The sequence below is a fragment of the Elaeis guineensis genome, chromosome 9, assembly GCF_000442705.2.
Source record: "Elaeis guineensis isolate ETL-2024a chromosome 9, EG11, whole genome shotgun sequence".
Classification (NCBI taxonomy): domain Eukaryota; kingdom Viridiplantae; phylum Streptophyta; class Magnoliopsida; order Arecales; family Arecaceae; genus Elaeis; species Elaeis guineensis.
Window position 1 is genome coordinate 6,226,460 of NC_026001.2, and position 21,588 is coordinate 6,248,047.

A 21,588-nucleotide genomic window follows, 5' to 3' on the forward strand; every position below is an offset into this window, starting at 1 on the left:
TGAGTCGATTCATGGGGTCGACTAAAAAATATAAATCTACTTTTCTTACAATTTTTTATATTATGTATTTGTAATCTTTTAATAAATAAATTAAATGAAATAATGAAAATAATAATTTAAATGATAATTTTTAATTTAAATTAAAATTAAATTTCTTTAAAATTTATAATTACAATTCTTATTTTATTATTATTTTTTTATTTTCCTATGATATTTTTTTTTATTTATTTTAAAATAGTTATCATTTGAAATTATAATTTCATTTCTCTTCCATTTTTTTCTTTTTAGCATTCTATTACGTATTCTTTTTCTTTAATTAAAAAATTATTATTTTTTCTAAAATTCAATTTACAAAATGGTGTTTTTAAAGACTTATTTTATTTTTATAAAATTTTTTTAGCCTATTTTTAAAATTTTTTTGAATCTTTTTTTAATTTATTATTTTTTATTTGAGAAAGTAATTTGAAATAATATTTTAATTTCAATTTATCTTTAAAATTTTATTCTTTTTTATTTTTACATTATAATTCTTTTTTTTTATTTTTTAAAAATTTTATAATTTTTAATTTTCTTAAAAATTTTGAAGACAAGTATTTCGAATTATGTTTTTCAATTTAATTTCAAATTTTTATTTCTTTCATATTTTTTTCTCTTTTTTTATTTTCTATGATAATTTTTTTTTAATTTTTAAGATTTTTTTGGACATCTTTTAAAAAAAATTTGAAATAAAAAATCTAAATTAATTTTTTTAATGAATTACAAATTCAAATCTTTATATTTTAAAATTCAATCAAAATTAAAATTTTTAATTTACTTACTAATTTCAAATTTTAAAAAACATAATTTTCCATTTTCTCACGATTTTTTCCTTTATTTTTGGGTGGAAAAATTAAAAAATGCCATTTTGAATGGCGCTTTTAAAAACGCCATTGAAAATGGCGTTTTTAAAAGCGCCATTTGGAATGGCGTTTTTAAAAGCGCCATTCCAAATGGCGTTTCTTCCTTTTTTTTTTTTTTTTTTTGGGGACGATGCCACCGTGGAAATGGGGAGTGACGTGGCAGGGAGAAAAACGCCATTCAAAATGGCATTTTTCCCTCTTACATCATTTTGATAAATAAGTTTGATTTAAATATATTTTAGTAAAAAATTTTTTTTTTTGTATTATTCGGAAAAAGAGCTCCATATCCCAATGACCTGAGGCGGTCAAATGGTAATAAATCTGACACTTCGTTCCTGCATGGGGAGATGGGTCGCGTCGGGACATCAGACGTACCCTGCTTGCTGGGCCCAAGAGACAAGGACATGTTGTGTTCCCCAGGCGTCACCCAGGAGGCAAGAACCCAACGTCCCGTTAGTCGAAGATATATAAATAAAAAATAAATAATTATATTAATTTATTTTTATTATTATGATGTAGAAAAAAAAAATAATTTTATATTAATAATGAGTTAAAATAAATTTTGATTAATATAAAAAAATGACATCTTTTCCGTATAAGATATTTTTGAACGATAAAATCATGAAGCTCATGATCAGATCGAACAATATCATATGTCGAATCATTAGTCTTTGATCATAATAATAGATCAGAACGGACAATACCTTACACATTGAACCATAAATTTTTGATCGAAATATTTATGATTTTTGATAAATTAGAAGATCATGAGCTAGAACAGATAATATCTTATAGTTTTTCCGTAGTCTTTCCAAGATGAGCAGGAAAATGTTAAAAATGCTACTTTGTTTAACAAACATTATCCTTCCCTTTTTTTTTTTCCCAATTCACCTAGTCCAAACACTAGTAATGTTAAGCCCTACCAATCTGCCTACATCACCATTTTTGAAGGAGGATCGGGAACCTGCAAAGCAGAGATGAGGTTTGGAGAGTAGGATGGATCTACCTGCCAAGGTGCCAATGTAAAGTGATTCTCCAAAATATTGAAATATGCTCTACCTATGGTATCTAACTAGCCTTTCACTATAGTTGTTTCATCAACTACAGCAATATCCGACATAGCACATTCTTCTTCTTTCGCATATTTCTTATTTCACATATTTTCACTATTGTCGGATAGCTAGTAAGTAGTTCTAGCATTTTCAGTTGTGATGCTAGTTGTCCGAACTCTTGTCCTTCTTTTATGATTCAAGACAAAGAATATAGACTAGAGTATCTTTCTTAAATGACAAGGGTATAGTGGAATCTTCAAACAAACACTACGAATCTGTATGCTCATACTTTCTGAAAAGGCAAGTTCGATCAGTCCTTCTCCAATTAATATCTCGTCTGATCATCTGCTGAGTGAATAGCAGCAAGTGCTAGTTCAAGTCAGTGATCAAACAGAATTAAAATAAGATTCTTCCCAACAAAATGGTTTAAATAAAAATCATCAATTTTCATTTCGAATTCAGATCCCAACTCCTCTAAACCAAACAACCCCTGAGATTTGGAAAAATCTAGCCTATCAATCATGGTTGCTTGTGTATTTCATAAAGACAATGATTAAGAGGGATCTAATATGGTTTCCCATGGCCTATACGTTGTATACCTCGTGAGGCCCTGTCAATCATGGTTTTCGTGCAATAAATGGACAGCTGTGATCGGCAACTTGGACCTCTCTAGCGTAAAGTTCTACTATAGCGGAACCAAACCTAGGAGCAACTGGTAATGGACTCGTGGTTCAGCCCAAAATCCAACACAAATATTGTGGTTGTCGCCCAGACAGACCGGAACTATGAATTGGGTTAGGTTGGGCTCCCCTACGCTACCAATTCAATAAATGTTAGCCCAAAAATAAACCAAGACGAGGCGAGAACTTGTCCCGGCCAGTACGAAATTAGGAGAATTGAACGGTTCGGATCAGAAGTCTGTACTAAAATCTACGGCGGTGATCAGGCGGGAAGATGATTCTAGACGGCAATCTGGGACCCCCGACGTCCCAGACCCCGGGAAGCTTCACTCATCGTCTGGAAGAAATCACAGCCGTCCGTGTGGAAATGAACCGTTAGGATTTGGTGGCGGGACCGGGGTTTTATCCTTGTCGGTCCTCGGCTTTCGCAACGGTTTGCAGAGAGATATGTCCAGGTTTTCTCCAAGTCGTTTGTTCTCCCTCAGCGCTCGAGGTAGAAACTAGAAAGGAATCCATCGATCTCTTATTCCAATGGCTTCAGGTAGCTTCTCTATCTACGAATTTCCCCTCTATCGTGGTTTAATTTTGAATCGATCGAAATTAGTACGCGCTACAGAGATTCCTTCGTAATCGCTGAGAAATTTCGGGATTTTCTGGCATTTCGATCTCTCAAAAAGATGGGATCTTTGTTCCTTATTTGGGCTTTTGCATGACTCTGCGGGTGAAAAAGGAGATAAAGTTGGTGACTTTTCGATTGGTGCCCACGGATTGTATGGTTTTGAATGTAGGTTTCTGGTCAAGAAGGGATTTTTCGCATGAATTTGTACAAATCGTGCTTGTAATCCATGTTACAATCCATTTGTCGATATTATTGGTTCTAGTATTGTTATCCAATTACTTCGTGGTCGAGAATATTTGGATTATCATGTTGTTTCGAGCTTTAATTGTTTCAAGTGGCACAAATTCTGGTTTTCATTGCATTTACTCCGAGCGCTTTATGTTTTTTCTTTTTTTTTTTCTTGTCATTTTCCTTCTCTCTCACTATCTTGAAACTAGGAATATTTGGATATTAATATGGGGATATTGGTATTTACTCAAAAAAAAAAAAAAAAAAGAGGGGATATTGGTATTAGTATGTGCATGCGATGGTTCAGTGTAAAGAAAGATGAATTTACCCATCAAAGACCTAATTTGATAAGTTTTTTGAGTTTTGATAATTTGTTATCACGGTTGAATTCTCAATTTGCTTGTTTATAAATGCTTTGAGCTTTGCATTTCGTGGGTTTAACTGAATGGAGTAAACTTCCCTATCTAAGGAAAAGGATGTCTATTTCACTTGTACTCTTTCCCTGAAAGAAAAACCAACATTTAAATTTTTTTTTTTTAATTTTTTTTATGAACTTTCAAACAGAACTGGGAAACAACTGAGAGAATAGAATGCATTCTTTGTGGTGTCTTTGATCAGAAAACAAGGCTTTCAGGTGTTCAATTGTTAGAGATAATCTACTAAGAATTTCAGTCCTTGGTTAAAACCACCAGTGCCAGTCCCAAGCATAGATTTAAAAGAGTGGAGGGTTGACGGTTAGTTGATAGCTGAAAAAAAAGGAAGCCCAAACTGTTAAATTTTGATTGTTTATGCACCATTTGTGCATAATTATTTACTGCTTTGGTTGTTATCCGATATTTGCCATGCTTATATCATTGTTGATGCATTTATGCAGACATCTCCATACCAGTTCCTTCAGAAGTTAGCTCATTCTCCAGTTTGAGAACTGTGGAGTTCCTTGGAACAGAAAGACCTTGGCTGAGTAAGTCTGTGGTACCTGTATGTGGGACTGATGGTTATTTACCTGTGCAGATGCTCCTTTCTTCTGTATATAGTTTGTTCAATAAATGATTGCAATTGCAGTCTACTTTATTAGTTTATTGTTTACTAGATCTTTGGATAATTCATGGAATCCAATGTCTCTTCATTTTTTTTTTGGATGTTTCTTAATTTATTTGTTACTTATTCTTGGTTTTCTCATTAGATCTATATGGGATTAGGGTTCGGCCTGTTGCACCATTTGGAAGTGTTAGCAGTAAACCTTTTTCTGATCCAGCCCTTATACATCGCTGTTTGCCGGATGAATTGCTCTTTGAGGTATTGTTTAATGCTCAGCACGATCATGTAAAAAGATATCAAAGTGCTCCCCATATGCTGTATGGATTTGAAATTTATGCTCATCTGCATAAGATGAGCATGTTTGGGAGGACTACAATATACTTTTAAAGCATGTAGCTTGATGCAGATTTTCATTTTGCCCAAGTTTTGCATAGATTCCACGGCTTCTACTTTTTTTTTTTTAAATAAAGTTGTTTGGTTGTAGCTCTTACAGTTGTTTGATATCTATATTCTACTGATAAATCAAGAAAATTTAACACCTAAGAAGTATAAATTACATTATTGGGTTGTGTACATTAGATATTTTGAATTGGGGGTATCATCTTGGTTCAAGTGAATGCATCCAAGTTAGCATGCAGGTCGGGTTCAAGAGAAAATGAATTTGGTTAGTTCGAGCTGTAGTATGTCATTATAGTCGAAAAGGGCAATTGATTATAAGATTTACTGATATGAGTTGATATTGGAACTCTACTCAAAGTATGTACTTATGTCATAAGTTGTCTTTTTTCCCCCTTAAAGAAGTGCAGTTGGATGTCCACCTCCAGCATTCAAATTCTGGACCTCTCCCATATGGAGAGGGATGCTAGCCAGCTTAGCTAGGTCTGTCTGTCTTGTGGTTGCCTTAACAAATTCTTCAAAGCGACATTTTTCCATCAGAGGTCATGTTTCAGATAAAGCATGCTTAACAATGTTATTGCTCACTACTCTTATTCAAGATATCACATGTCTTTTCCTTTCTCCACTTTGATCCTTCCGTGGAGATCCCAGCCCCAAGCCCCTTTGTCCAACATGGCCTCTTTGGCTTTCATTGCTCATTGCGCTGCCTCTTATTAGGTTATCTTTATAAACTCTACTGGCGCCACCAGTAAGCTTTCCTTTATGCAATTATTCTAAGATATCTACTAATTTTCTGTTTCGTCATATTAATAATATTTTAAAATAAGTTTATTGATTTTGACCGAGAAAACATTTGGAAATGAAATGATGCTTTTATGTTGATGAAATTTAATTTAATAAATTTAGGAAGTTGAAAGAGAAGCTATTCATGATTTTTGTTTCACGTGCTTTAGAATAAAAGAGTAATACCTTATTTTAATCATTAATTTGTGGTAAAATATTTAATGAGCTTCAAATTAATAATTTCTTCATGAGCTGAAATTTTTTAACAGTGCAAAATGTTGCATGAGAATGTTTTTTTGGCTCACTGTCTATAAACCATAGATAATGTTAAAATGTTTAAGTTTTGATTCAGCGAGGTTTGTTCACATACTTCATTCATAGCACTGTGGTACTACCCTGAAGTGGGTTCAATTTTGTGGAGTGATCCCCTGTGTGCCATGGTCTTGATATGGTATATTTGATGTTCAGTGTGCTACTTTTATCCAGTATTTACCTTTTTTCACATCTGTATGAATTGGTGTATCTTTTAGCTTATCAGATGAGGATCCCATATCTCAGCAATATACTAAGTACTGATTGCATCCACTGCTAACAGTTTTTGTGTAATGACATGAATTATCGTAATAGGTTTTTGCACGAATGAGTCCTTACACTTTAGGAAGGGCAGCATGTGTCTGCCGCAAGTGGAGATATACTATCCGTAATCCCAGTTTATGGCGCCCTTTGTGCCTAAAAACTTGGCAGGTACTTATATTCCTGTTAAAGCAATTTTTTTTAATTTGCAACAACATCAACTGAAACATATAAACCTGCTTGTGAAGATGTCTGGAGCAGAAACAAACTACAAGATTGCCCAGTCTATGTACGGGGGTTCTTGGAGGAAAATGTGGGTTCAGAGGCCAAGGATTCGTAGTGATGGTAAATACTCACTAAGCACCATTCGATGTGCTTGAGACAAAGTCCTCATAATGACTTTTTGATTGCTTCCATTCAAAAACTTCTTTGGTTTAGGGTACTAGTTTTCATATGGTTAGCTGGTTCATCACAATATATCTGTCTGAGTCTGCTGATGTTATAGATAATGAATGCATTCTTCAATGGCCACCCAGTAACATACTGGTAGTTCCTTTTTGTCTTTGTGATTTAACATCTATTGCTATTCTGGTAAATCAGTGATTTTTCTAACACAAGGAGTGTTGAGAAGGAAAATTGCCTTTCCCCACTGTAGTGCCCCTGAATAAAGGCTAACTTTTTTCTGGAAAACCCTTTGTATCTTTCATTTTATATTAGACATCACTTGTAGGCTGAATGTTCATGAACAAAGACTGTATCTGCACCAAGTACTAGAGGGATTCTCATACGATCACATTTTTCACCAAGACTAGAAAAGTAGAACAAAGGAAATTTTTCTTAAGATAAAAGTTCAAATCTCAGTAACATAGATCTATATGTACTCCTTTTCCTTAAAAGAAAAAAGGATCCTGCAACATTTAAGTATGTCATACTTATTTTATCTCTTCATGATTCTGCAGTCCGTTAAATTAAGCTTCCCTCATTTATGTTCTATTGTCGGGCATACCTTTTTATTGGCATGAAAAGGGGAAAAAACTGACTTAAACCTTTCTCATTTTATTAGGCCTGTACGTGAGTAGGAATACTTATATTCGTACTGGAGTTGCAGAGTGGAAAGTTACAAATCCTGTCCATGTGGTATGATATGTTTTTATGGCTTTATAGTTTCAATTGTCTATGGGCGGTTTACATTGTGGTTTACATGTCAGATGGTTATTGATTGAGAGAAAACAAATCCTTATATTGGGCATGTGGGTTATTCATTTTCTCCTCGAGTGGGCCCTATCCTTTTAGGCTTTGATCTATAACTATCTCTTCTGCTTTGTAGGTCTGCTACTATCGTTACTTGAGATTTTATCCAAGTGGGAAGTTCATCTACAAGGTTGTAATCATGAACTGGTGAAAGTGGTCAGTAGAAGTTTGTTCTATATATTATATTGTCCTGATGGTTTTATTTTATACTACCAGGTTTCTTCTCAAAGAGTAAAGGAGGTGGCAAAGTGCATGAATTTCCGTGCATCTAAGGCAGACTGTGTTTTTAAGGGTGACTACATATTAGCTGAAGACCATGTCTGTATTCAAAAGCCTTAAAACTCTTTCCAAATACATGCTTCTAAAAGTCTATCACGTTGGCAGTGCTAGATAAGTAGTTCGTTTTCAAGATGCTAGAAATTTTTTGACTCGTTTATCCATATCTTGTTCTGTTTTTTGCAGGTTGAAGCTGTCCTGTTGTACCGAGGCTCACGCCACACTCTTTTAAGGATGCTCCTAAGGTATTCTGTTAATAATACTGCTCATTATGGTACCTTCTAGCATCATTTAGCTTTTAAAGTGCACAACTGAAGCTTCAGTGCACCTACGTGCATCAACTGCTAAATTGTTACGCCACATATATGGATACACTTCCAGGTTCTTTTTAAACTGGTTGGTTTTTTGCAGGCTTAGAGGTACTACAATTGGGGCAAACAATCGGCTGGATCTTTTAAAACTTCTTACAACTGGTGTAAATGAAAGTGAAATAAGCAATCGGGAAGACATGCTTGCAGTTGTAGAAGGTTGGCAGGAGGATGAGACGCACAACCCTGATGTACCTGCTATTTCTCACAGAAGGGGTTTGACACCCTTTGTATTTGTTCCATTTGAGGAGGTATGGGACTTTCTAGCTAATGCTGTACTATTAGTGAAATAGTCACTAGAGTTAGTTGCTCTTTAATTCTAGTTTATACAGTTTCGTTTGTGTGTACCATTCGTTTTACTTTTCTTTCTGACCATGTTCAATATTCAGCTGACAAACATCATTGATTCTTTGAGAACCTTAGGAAAGCAGTAACTTTTTTTTTTTTCTTTTTTTGTGTATATGAAATCATTTCTATCTTTGGTAAGCATCTGGTTATATGAAAGTTAATACACTTAGCAAAATAGATACATCTTGTAGTGGGCCTCTTTGATGATTTCAATTTGTTGCTTAACCTTATTCTGGATCTGGGGCAATGCACATCTCAAATATGCACTTTATGCCACCTGGCAAGTTAATTACTGCTAGCTTTGCATGCTGGTTGACTAATCCGTGCCTCCAGCTTCTACAGCAGCTGACTTTGTTATTAGTTGTGCCACGGAAAAATTGATATATATTATTAGCATGAGTGTACATCCACTGTGAGTTCACTTCTGATTTGAATTTCTTCAGAGGTTTGAATTCATTTCAAACAGACAGGTTTTGCCTTCCAGTTGAGGCATTCTTCATTTTGTTATTATTGGCTTTGAGAGCATTTTCTGCCCTTTGAAACAAATGGTTTCTTTTAAAATTTGAATATCAGGAGTGGAGCTCTGAAGCAATCGGTGCTTTTATTGTTTGTTGTTATGAAACTGTGTGTTTCACCACCTTCTGCCGTTACTCTGTCTAGATTTGACCACAAAGATTATCCTCTGATGTTAAAATATTAGTTAGACTATTTTGAAGCATAAAACTGCTTAAATAGGATATCAAATGGGCGACTCTGAATAGATAAAATACATTCAGGGGGTGCTTGGTTCGCTACTGGAATCGAAATCGGAATGGAAATCAGAATGGCTTGGAATCGGAATGACCAAATTCTTTGAAGCACTTGGTTCGTGACCAAAATCGGAATCGGAATTGGAATGAAAATTTGAATCCATAGAGAAGAGTAGGGATCGAGTTCTATGTAGATTGGGTCATTCCTATTTCACTCTGGAATCGGAATGGGATTTCTCCCAACCGAATGATTGGAATAGAAGTCATCCATTCCCATTCTGATTCTAGATCCCCACTCTCCCCAACCAAGCATCCCCCTCAGTGTATTATGTAAAGTAGTTTGACCTACAAACTAAGTGAAACAGACAGTATTGGCAAAATATGCAAACTATCTGAGGATATAAAGCGTTAATATACAGTGAACTCTGTGCATGGGTTAAATGGGTGAAGTTGGCAGTCAAATGTCTGGAAAACATATAATAACCTGTTTTGGATGGAGAACAAATAATTTATTCCCTTATTATTGTTAGTACTACTACTATTATTATCATTATTATACTTCATTCCTGTGGATACAATGGAATAACAATCATATCTTCTGGACATGTTACAGGTGGAAACATCAGTTCTAAATCTTCCTGTGGACAAGATGGATTACTTTGTTCCTGGCTGATGCTGAAGTGCTTGGTGTTTCATGTAAATGTATACATGCTTGTTTTTATTTTTGATTGGTATCTTCACCAAACATTGTCATCTTTATCAAGAACTTTGTTTTCGCTTCAAGGAACCTTGATCATGGAAGCTATGTTCTGCCGGTGACATGCAGCCCTTGTATGATTGTTTTGGTATCAGAACCATCTGGCTTTATTTTTAATCCTCCAATCTGGACAAGTTTTTAAGGGTACAATGTAAAGCTCTCATAGTTATATTGATCGGCTTTGGATGCTTGCAGGATCCAGGGTTCTCTTGTTTAAGAAGAAATTTGTTCTTTTCTACTTTCTTAAGCTTGTGCTGTATAATAGGAGTTGCAATTGCTGGCACACTTACAGTCATGTTGTGCTTCCAATCCATTTGTTTTAGAGAAACCTATATGGAAGCGGAAGAAGGAAACATGTCAACTGTGTAACACTTTACGCCATGAAACATGTTAATAATGCAGTGTTATTAGGTGTTGTGAAAGTATTTGATGCATTTTTCATTATGCTGTTTGGTGCCTGCAGCCACATGTTGTTCTTTTCATATTCCAGGGACTCGATTCTGGCAGTGAAATAAACTGTATTTAGCCATCTGTTCCTATCAACTTGATGTCGATCTTGGTTGGGTCTTTACATGTGTTGTGGATCAACTTGATGTATAATTGGTCATCTACCTATAGTTGCCCCTTTCCATATTGATCAATATTTTTCATAAGCAAAGAAAATCTCTTAAGAAAATTTGTGACTGTATGCAAGGGAAAGGACCATATCCTTATGCTAATGAAATTTTCAAGTGTTAATGAACTTTAATTCTGAGATAGAGAATCTAGGTAAATAATACTTTGTACACCTCTCTCTCTCTCTCTCTCTCAAGAAAAAAAAAATCTTGCCAGACATACAGGGAAGGATGTATACTAATCACACCAGATTTTACCTCGGAGGGAAAGAACCGTGACTTAACATTAGTGGCAAGGAGGAGAGGAGGAGACTAGGAGTCTAGGGTTTATGCATGGTAAGTAATTTATAAAATAAATTCTTTTGGAAGGAATTTTAAAATTAGAAAGTAAATATTAGCTAATCCTTTCCTGAGATACACTAAGATGCAGCCTTCCCCTTCACAATCAATGCAAATATCTTAAAAGATCTATGAATATATAGGAGAAAAAGAACATATGCTAACACAATCTCTCTGCATTAATGAACTTTATTTCATGAGAGAATCAAGGTTAACAATATCTTGTACAAGATTATTTTTTTATGATTAGGGGAAGAATCTAATCCCATCACACCCTTCAGTAGGTCCTGATTTTATCTCAAGGGGAGGAACCAAGACTTGTATTTCAGGAAAGAACCAGGACTGGATACGGATGACCAGGGTTCATGCATACGAGTCTTTTTAAAATTACAAAGTAATTACTGACTAGATCCTTTCCCTGGATTTGCCCTAGCCTGTTAACATCTATATATGAAGACCACCCATTACCCAAAGGCACTCTCATCACATCAAGCCCTTGTTCTCAGCCACTTCAATGGTTGATGGTTCCATTCTGCTAATCCAATTCTCTTTATAGCCCTAAGTTCCAATCTCCATAAAACAAGTAAGGCCTTTGTAAGAGGACAAGCTCCAGGAATTATCATTGCATAAAGTCATGCCCAACTGAAGAAGCCCTCACAACTTCATCAACAGCTTGTAGCCATCCCCTCCTTTCATCTGTCATTGTTGATCCTACATTTCAACATTCTAATAATTTCAAGTATGTGAATGCAAGAAAAACCAATGTCATTAGGTTTCTCTTGGTGCCTGCATAGCATCAATTAGAGCAGGTTTCATAGGTCAAGAGTAGGAAAAATCAAAATCATCTAGTCCAATTAATTATTATTGTTATTCTTGTGAAGCTCATGATTCATAATGACTCGAGGAAATGCTTGTCTGTGTGTTTGTCAATCTATCTTCTAGTTTTATTCTACCTGCAGTGATCTCACAAATAGCATGGGCACTCTATCTCTTAAGATAAAAGCAAGGCTTTGCTATTCATCTTATAATCAATTAAACGAACACCATCATGTAGCTTCTCTATCTTCACACTTTGCTTCTCTTCCTTTCCATCTTGGTTCATTTGTTAAGAGATTTTCTCTTTCTTTTGTTCCTTATTTGATGGGTGAGTTGGGATCAAATATGAAAGACTGATAGCATCCCTTAAAGGTGCTAACGTCCCCCATGGAGGGTCTATGAATCTGCAATGGTGCTCTATGTAGGGCACTCATTCAGTTTGTGGGACATCCATCTGCACGTTCATCCCTCACTTTCCTCTCATCCTCCTTTCTTTAAGACTTACAAGCTGACATGAGAGGCAAAAAGTGATGGAAGAAGGCAAGGATGGGTTCTTCATGGGGAAAGCACAACGGCAGTCAGAAGAAGAACTAGGGCATATGCAGACCTAAGGAGGAGCAATTACATCAATAAATATCATAAGTCATCTGACGCACTGAATATGAGATCCAGATGATCAAAGTTAGTCCACTCCAAAGCATTAGTCAGCTCAGGCACCAAAGGAGGAGATCCAGAGTAATGGAAGTTACCAAGGGTAAGAGCTTTAGTGTCTTCCTGAGTCCTGACCATCTTTTTCAATAGCTATCCATTACAGTATCCAGTAATGATCATTCAAGCTGGAACAGGTCATATTTGCTCATGAGTTATGATATAAATTCTCTTTCATTTTTTGCATGCACAGGGTGTTAGACTTGCACTGGACCAACAACAGGAGGTCATTCAACTTGTGGATTGGTTTCCAATGTTTGGATGTTGGTGGGAGTCACTAAGTATTGGATGCATAAGCAGAGAATTCACATGGCTTGCTACTTGTTTCAACCTTCAGTCTTATTATAATAAAGTTCCTTTGTTCCCCTCTTTTTCTGAATTTACAACCTTACTGATCATTACTTCTTGGTGGGGAAAAGGCCTCAAGGCCATTAGATTTATGTAGTGTGCACTTTTAAATTGAAGCCTGAGGGATGTCTCCCAACTATTATTGATTTGTTAGCAAACATCTTTGACTAACCAATTTCTATATTTCAAGTTTCACATGATTCATCTTGATCATGATCTATCGCAATGCTTTCTTCCCCATTATCATCATAATCACCAAAGCTTATACATAACCAAGTCTTGTTCAAGGTGGGCATTGCCATTATCTGCATCCACCCCAGATCCACTACAGTTTTGGAATGAAGACCCATCCTACCACTGATTCTAAACAGATTGAGTAAAATCCACCCCATTAGGTCAGGTCAGGTACTGATGGGGCAAAGTAAATTGCTACCCCTAGATATGTGGCATGCAACAACTAGTTCAGTTCAAACTTAATAAGAAGAACATTACATGTGAGTGCCCATTCAAGCTAAGCATAGAAGATAAGTCCTCTCACTAAATTTGAGTTTTGAAGAAGTCTTGGCAAGCCACATGCCAACATAAGTTCAAGTACATTATAAGACAAATTACCTCCAAGTCCTATTAAATTTAAATATTATAGATAAGTTTTATTTACGGAATTTAAACTAGTCCAGGCAAGTGGCCTGTAGGGACTATCTCAAACTTATTGACTCTATTCTTACATACAAGCCGCTGTATAATGTACATATTGCAAATGAGTCTCTTTGTGTTAAGGTTTTGTCATTGCAAATTCTCATTCCTCCATCTGTCCCACCTGTGATATAAGATATTTATTTGATAATTACACCATTTTGACCTAATTATTTCCAAGCCTATAACCAGAAGACTTTTGCCTTGGCTATTCCTAGGATTCCAATCCAGTTTTTAAAATCCATGTGTGCTTGGTTTTCTTGAAATCTTCTTGATAAGCTTAGTCTGGTTCCTGAAATTGGATGCAACTGAGATGCTTCTTAACATTGCCACGAATAAGATACAATGTGAAGAGATTTATAATAAGGATTCCATATACCAAAGTCAGAGAGGACTCATATGAACAGTTTACACAATTGTTTGTGCGCATCATTTTATTTGTTATTGTTGTTGTTGTTTTTTTAATTTTTTATATTATATATACATATATAGTTTGAGGTACATTGGGTTAGACAGATAACTATTACATCTAACCTTGCTTTTTTAAAACTTTAAGTGGTGTGGTTAGGTATGTTAAGCAGTGAAAAAAGTTCCATCACCATGGATCTCAGTATTACGGCCATCAAAAAGGGCGTGCGTGTAATGCAATTTTTGAATAGAGTTATACCTATTGCTAGAGGGGGCACCTCACCATTGGCTAGAGTGCGACCAAGCTCTTGCAAGGCCTAGGTCATTTTAGGTGCTGACTAGTATCGAAGTACCACACCTACCATAGATGTAACTATACCAACCATACAATCTCATCTCGCTAACAAGGCATTAAAAAAAGGTTCTTCCTGAGATGAACCTAAATTTGCATCATGAGAGTTCCATTCTATAGGAATCCCGTTCCTTATGTGGGTGTCTAGAGCACTGATCTTTTAAAGAAATCCATGTTAAAAACTGAAATCTAATTTTTCCTTTAATATAGATTGCTTGCAATAAACACTTCATATGAACATATGAAATGTTTCCCCGAAAAAAGTTCATTTTTTCATTTTTCTTTTCTGTGTGTGCATGTTTGTGCATGCAGAAGTGGGTGGGGGGAGGGGCCAAGGCACTTAGGGGGCGTTTGGTTGGGGGTGGGGGGTTTAGAGCCTGAAATGGGAATGGGTGGCTCCCATTTCAACTATTTGGTTGGGGGGAGTCCCACTTTGATTCCAATAACCGAGAAAGAATAGGATGGCCCAATCCCTCTAAAACCCAATCCTAATTCTCCCCTAAGGATTCAAATCACAATTCCTATTCCGATTCCAGTCACAAACCAAACGCTTCGGAGGGTATGACCATTCTGATGCCCATTCCAATTTATTTTGATTCCGATTCCGACTCTGATTCCAGTCGCGAACTAAACACCCCCTTAATGTTTTTTATTCTCTTTTTTTTTTTTCCTTGGAAGAAAAAGGGTTTTAACTAACAAACAACCTAGTTATGAGACACTTCTCAGCCTATGATTTAAGGTTGAACATGCCACCGATGTGTTGTGAATGATACCCATGCTATTGGATGGATATCAAGGATTTACTGTACAGAAGTTCCAGCCATACAATTTATCTGATCTCCAGCTGACTGAGGTTTCCCAGAAAAAAAATTAAACAGATAGATGGCTATAATTTTTCCATACATAACTGACCTGGATTTCACAATTAAAGCAAATCTCTCAAAGGGCCTATAAATACATGAGAGGCAAAGAACCTATACTCACTGAATCTTGAGCATTAATGAAATTGATTCTGGGAGAAATAACGTAGACTACCAATATATTATATGGGATTCATCTTTTATAAAAAAGAGAAGAACCCAGCCTTGTCTAAACCCGTACAAGATCTAAATTTTACTTTAAGTGAAATAATTGACTCTAATGCATGGTGGGGAGAAGAACGAAGACACATAATCATGACAACAAGGATTTTGAAAAGTGCAATTTTTAGGCACAAGTGAAAATATTGTCACTGAACTAATCAAACTTAAGCTATACATCATTTCACATTCCATTCGAAACCAATTTTATAAATACTAACATCAATTCTTTAAAAAGCATTCTAAAAAGAGATCCATTCAATTTGAGCAAAAATGTCATTTGCCCAACCTATAAAGCAATTTTACCAAGTTCAGATTAATACTAATAGTAATCTTGCCAGGATGAATCTTGTCTTTCAAAATGAATAGCCAAGCAAATTGAAGAAAAGGCCATAACAACTTTTCCTTATTTTGATAGTCTTGGGCTGATTAAGCTGAGAAGTCAACTCCATGAAAACTTCAACCATCTTAGTATATTTGTTGGTTGCACCAGAAAGTTGGGAGTGATTCATATTCAGAGAATCAGTACATATAAATTACCTATTTTATGTTCCACAGGAAAACACAAGTAACTTCCAAGCATATCACAGGAAATATGAATACAAAAGGAACTCATTCACTAGGATTAAATGGTTTGTCCAAAAGCTGAGAATATATTGTCACAAAATTGGCTCAGAAGTGAATACAAACAATTGACTAGTTATAAGATTTTAGTCTCAACATCAATAACAGAAGACAACAAACATGTTCTACTAACATGCAACATTTATTCCAGAAAGCCAAAAGCACACTGTAGAATTTCACATACATGATTTTTTCTCCTCATTGTATACAAGTGAGTTCCATGAAGAATTTCGAGGAAGAAATGTGTCCTGCCGAACAGACAAACACTAATCAGTACTTGCCAGTTCCCACAGCAGTTAAAAATTGACGTATGAACAGAAGCACAAGTAGAAGCCTTTGGCCCTTAAAGGGATGGAAGGACAAACCAACAATTTTATAGCAAAAAAAAAAAAAAGATTCCTTTTTTACAGCGTAACTAGAGTAGTCCATGCACACAAATCTTGCATTCAGAGTTTAAATTTTTTTTGTTCCAAACGTGATATGCATATTTAGAACCTCGATGAATTCATCTGCTTTGTTTTGGATGATCCACTACATTTGAGGAATTAAATCCATTTAGCCATATTTTTGAAATCACAATTTAACCTAACTGCTCAAAGTTTTAACTTTGAGGCTTTAGATATCATAATCAAGATAGAACCATAACAAAAATCGAATCAATATTCAAAATTCAACAGAAAGGAGTTCAAAAATGCCCATAAACTATTCGAGAGGAGGTCTAAGTAAAGATTTTATGTGTGTGTGTGTGAGAGAGAGAGAGAGAGAGGTTACGGAGACATAGGAGCAGGTAGGGACGACAAGCATGGAATTGCGCTGGGCGTGGGTGAAGGCGGCGACGCAGAGGTGGCCGGCCAGGCCCAACCCCCGCTTGCTCCTGGGCACGTAGGTGTGGACCACGTCCATCGCCGTCTTCTTCTTCTCCTTAGCTTGGCCTCCTTCGACGGCGAGGATAGTGACGTCTCGGAGGTGGTACTGGAGGAAGGCCTGCTTGTCCTCCGTCTCGAACCTCCCGTCCTTCTCGTTCCACACGATCGCCGGCGAAGCCACAGCCCCCTCTGCCGCCTTCGCCATCGTCTCTCGGCTTCGATCGACGCTCGGACTCGGTACGGGCCGGCCGGGAACTTAATAGGTCTTTGGGCCCGAGTCGGATGGACCCCTTTCGAGCCGTCGTATGACCCACCACTCGAGGTGGAGGATGTAATTTCACCACATTATCAATTCATCGGACATCACACTGCTATGGACAACCCTCGACAAGGAAAAAACGCTTGATGGAAGCAACGGGAAAACTGAGAACGGAAATTATTTTTTACCCAGGTTGAAATGATTTCTTCAAACCGATAGATACATTCAACGTCAAGATTAAGATTGATGCTGTGAATAAGAAGACACAGGATACTCGTGCCACTCATATTAGCTGTACGTCAATCGTATGTCAATCAAAATCAGCCATAACCAAACAAGTCACTGTATCCGCCCATCACAAAGTGAGCATTCCCAGACACCCAGGGCGCAACCATCTGAGCTAAGTTAGATAATTAGAAGCCCGAGCTCAACTTGATCGAAAATTCAATTCAAAACAGTTTATTAATATCCGAATTTGAATGACTGTACCAAAAAAAACAAAATCCAAATTTGAACTCGATTAAAAACATAATACCCCAAACCAACTCCGCTTAAATATCAACCAAATCATATTCAAATTCAAACTTAAATTCGAACCTGGATGATAATTAAAAATATAATTTAAAAAATATAATAAAATATTATATTTTATAATATTAAATTAATAATATATTATTAATAAAATATATATACCAGATTATAAGCTTAAATCAAGTATTTTACCATTTGAATCCGATGATAATCAAATTGAATTGAGCTCAATAGCTACTCAGCTCATTTCCACCCCTACTAACCCTATTAAAAACTCGAAACGAGCCAACACTTAAGCTACTGTTTGCTTGAGCAACTATCAATAAATTTAATACATAGATGTCAGATCACAAAGTAGAAAGATCTGTTACGGCATTTGGAAATACCATCACAATGGAATCACAAAATTAACAAAATCCTCAAGTTCAATATAATTATTACAAAGGCTCGTAGAATCATTTTTAGCCAGCTGCTCGCCTCTTAGTCTGCCCGAGATTGGCCAGCACGAGAGGAAAGGATGATGCCAACAATAAGACCGTACAAGGCAAGTGCTTCAGCAAAGATGAGAATGAGAATCATGCCGACAAAAAGTTTTGGCTGCTGCGCATTGGCCCTGCAAAGAACATGAACCAGAAATCATCAAAATTCAGCACTACCATATGAAAACCATCATGCTCAGACACATTTGGCAAGCTACAAATTAATCTAAGTGAGCAAATTCGGATTTTTAAAAATATTCGATCAAAGACAACAGTCACACAGCTCATAAACACCAAATTAACAGGTAAAGATAAGAACAATGCAGAAATTATAGTGACTCATCTAAATAAAGTGACAGAGTAGATCATAAGAAAATGGCTAAGAGATTATAGTTACTCATCTAAATAAAGTGACCAAGTAGATCATAAGAAAATGGCTAATTTTTTTTACATTAGGGCCATCATTATATGAGAAGGCTCAAGTCATCCATTCTACAGAAATGAAAAGTTAAGGTGCAAAATGCTCCTATCAGGCTATAGGCTACTTCAGACATCTGACCTGCCATAAGAAACAAGCATCACATCATGCTTAATTTCTGCACCTCCACACCTCACTATGACCATTATCAACATTTGAAATCAAAAACACTTGAGGCCAGTTGAACAAGCACTCATTTGCAATGTGTTCCTATTAAACCTGCATCCTCTACCAGCACAAGCTTTACAAAATCCTTACCAAAGTCGAACTTCCATGTTTTGTGATGTTGGCTTGCAGCCTTCCAAATCTTTTAATGTAATCCATCATCAGTGGGGCCTTCGATACATGTGCAACACTGTTCCAGTTACTTCTCCGCTAAACTGATTTGGTGGGACATCTATGCCTATTATTCATTACAACATTATCTTTTAAGTGCTAGTGCATGACGACTCCATATTCTCATGCAAAAGACACTAATCTTGTGAAACTTGATCTTCTCTACTTTATAACATCGCGATCATATAACAACTCCAACTTAGTGCCATCTTATGAAATAGAAAGCCTCAGTTATATCCAACAATCTTGTAAATTAGATAGATTGTAGGAACGGCCAATCTTGCATCATTTGGTTATTGGTGTTGGCCATAAACTTGTTACAATTTCCATTTGCAAATCAGAGATTCATCCCACGCATCAAGTTACTAATTGGTTCTGCAGTTCTAGTTATCATATCCACAACTACACGTACAAACCATATTTTGCCTCATCAACTCTTCAAAAACAGCAAACAGCTCAGCACCTTCTCCAGCACACATGTACTCATTACATGTCTTACAAGTACACATTACAGAAGGAGGGGAAATTTTTCTTGTTCAACACAATCACATCAACACCAAGTTGATCAACTGAATCTGGTTTCTACAAAAATTTCCACAGAAGGTTAACTCATCCTAGAAATAGCTTGGTTTGCCATCATGTAGATGGCACTTAAGTCCTTCCACTTTCTTCAAATATTGTTTAAAAACAGCCGGTGCTTTAGTTTCAAAGTCAGCGATCTATGTCCATATACAAATGAGTTACAGTTATAAAACTTTTGCCAAAACATTATATAAGTTCTACTTTGATTTATACACGGAAGAAAGTTCATGAAAAGCCAGCAGTGGTGAGGTCATATTCTGAAGAAGGAAATTAACTTTACTTCCAAACCAAAAAACAATTTTCACAAGTGGAAGCAATAAGAACAGCTGATGACAAGTAATAATGAAAAAGCAAATATTCTTTCCCAAAAACTAACATCAAGAGTATGCTGCTATAGCAGAAATAAGCACACCATCAATCTACTAATGAACAAATAACTCTGATACTACAACAATACACATACCATTATTAATTAATTTCTAAGTAAAATGAAGCAAAGAATTCACAAATTGAATATGAATTGTATACATCAACCAAGTAGCAATGAAGGAAGCATGCAAGCCCATGATCATCTAAAGAAGCAGAAACCTAAAATCATAATGATAAACAAATTACGTCTTATCTTAGATGTGAGTGATCACAGATAAAGGGAACTGTTAAATAACAAATAACCAGACAGAAAATGATAAAAAATCTCTCTGAAACAACAATTAAAGAATCGGATGTACTAATTGATCTCTGTTCAAATATAACACATACACTTTTTTACAAAAACCTGTCATGAAAAATCCACAAACTATTATGGATCATAATTGGATCCATAGAGCTAGCAAGACAACATAGAAAGGTAAAATCAGTCAAATTTTATAACACCATCTTCTGCAACCACAAAAAACAATATATAAAGAAACAGTAGAGAGACTGGAACTTGAACCCGACAACAGTAGAAAGACTCAAAGATTGATTATATGAAAAATTAAATCAGAATCAGAATACTTATGGATTCCATCTAATTTCTCTCAATCTCTCTCACAACCCTCTATCCTACCTAAAATGAAGATCTCTCATAATCCTTCATCTCATCACCTATAACCATGGCCCAAAAATACTAGCCATATCCCATCACCTTATCATCCTTAAGATCATCATCATCCATGTGAACTTTTTTCATCCACGTGAACTTTTTTTTGTAGAATCTGACAATAGTGAAAGGCATATATTCACTACAAAAATGTATCAAAAATCTGGCCTTGCAGCGTGATGAGACTGATAGTACTTAACCCTACATATATTAACTAAAATCATAATATCAGTCTTTTAACATGAATTAATCATCATAGAAGACGTAGCCAAAGTATACAGATTACAGAGGCACCACTTAAGCAGACATCATAATGAATCTAGGAATCCAGAAATCCAGATCTATAAATCAAAAGAGGCAATAAAACGTTACCGGACTCCAGCATCGCCAACGATTCCAATAGCCATGCCCGCGGCGAGCCCTGCAAGACCACAAGCCAGCCCAGAGGAAAGATGAGCGTAGCCATCGAAGAGGTAATACGACTTGGCCTTAGGGTTTATCCCTGTGCTAATGATCACAGCGATGATCAACCCGTAGATCCCAAGCACTCCAGCCATGACCACGGGCACGATCGACTTCATCACCAGCTCCGGCCGCATCACTCCCATCGACGCCACCCCCACCCCACTCTTCGCCGTCCCATACGCCGCCCCCATACCTGAAATCCACCAGAAAAACCTCATCAAAATGCAAAAACCTGAGATCGGAGATCGGAAGAAACCCTAGAGGAACCAGGGTATCACATGAGAAGACGAGGGCGGCCGCGGCGCCAAGGAATCCGAAGAAGGGAGCGGTTTCGTCGCCGCTGAAGCTCGACATCGTCGCCGAGATAGAAGAAACCTCTGATATCTTGGGAAACCCTAACCTCGATTCGGACCTTCGAACCCTGATCGCAAAATTTATGGAATTTTCGGCGAGGAAGAAGGAGGAAAGAATTGGGGATATGGAAGGCCGGGGGGGGGGGGGGGGGGGGGAGAG

At 36.4% G+C, this 21,588-nt stretch overlaps 3 protein-coding genes across 4 annotated transcripts; 1 reads left to right on the plus strand and 2 right to left on the minus strand.

Annotated features, from left to right (window-relative positions):
- Positions 1–3,014: 3,014 nt before the first annotated feature.
- LOC140851443 (F-box protein 7-like) lies at positions 3,015–10,439 on the plus strand. 2 transcript variants are annotated; one of them, XM_073242974.1, is made up of 12 exons: positions 3,015–3,172; positions 4,353–4,439; positions 4,662–4,774; positions 6,323–6,439; positions 6,517–6,613; positions 7,332–7,405; positions 7,596–7,649; positions 7,736–7,837; positions 7,982–8,040; positions 8,207–8,414; positions 9,874–9,956; positions 10,045–10,439. In XM_073242974.1, exons 1-11 carry the CDS (start codon positions 3,163–3,165, stop codon positions 9,931–9,933), a joined length of 981 nt encoding a protein of 326 aa, XP_073099075.1. In that variant the 5' UTR covers positions 3,015–3,162; the 3' UTR covers positions 9,934–9,956; positions 10,045–10,439. The 2 variants fall into 2 exon arrangements, with proteins under 2 accessions (XP_073099075.1, XP_073099074.1); XM_073242973.1 differs by having other exon boundaries at positions 9,874–10,108.
- Positions 10,440–15,970: 5,531 nt separating this feature from the next.
- On the minus strand, positions 15,971–17,117 carry LOC140851444 (acetyltransferase At1g77540-like). Its single transcript, XM_073242975.1, has 2 exons — positions 16,770–17,117; positions 15,971–16,246 (listed from the first exon to the last, which is right to left on the minus strand). Exons 1-2 carry the CDS (start codon positions 17,067–17,069, stop codon positions 16,175–16,177), a joined length of 372 nt encoding a protein of 123 aa, XP_073099076.1. The 5' UTR covers positions 17,070–17,117; the 3' UTR covers positions 15,971–16,174.
- Positions 17,118–17,946: 829 nt separating this feature from the next.
- LOC105051928 (V-type proton ATPase 16 kDa proteolipid subunit) lies at positions 17,947–21,588 on the minus strand. Its single transcript, XM_010932577.2, has 3 exons — positions 21,354–21,588; positions 20,983–21,268; positions 17,947–18,267 (listed from the first exon to the last, which is right to left on the minus strand). Exons 1-3 carry the CDS (start codon positions 21,427–21,429, stop codon positions 18,135–18,137), a joined length of 495 nt encoding a protein of 164 aa, XP_010930879.1. The 5' UTR covers positions 21,430–21,588; the 3' UTR covers positions 17,947–18,134.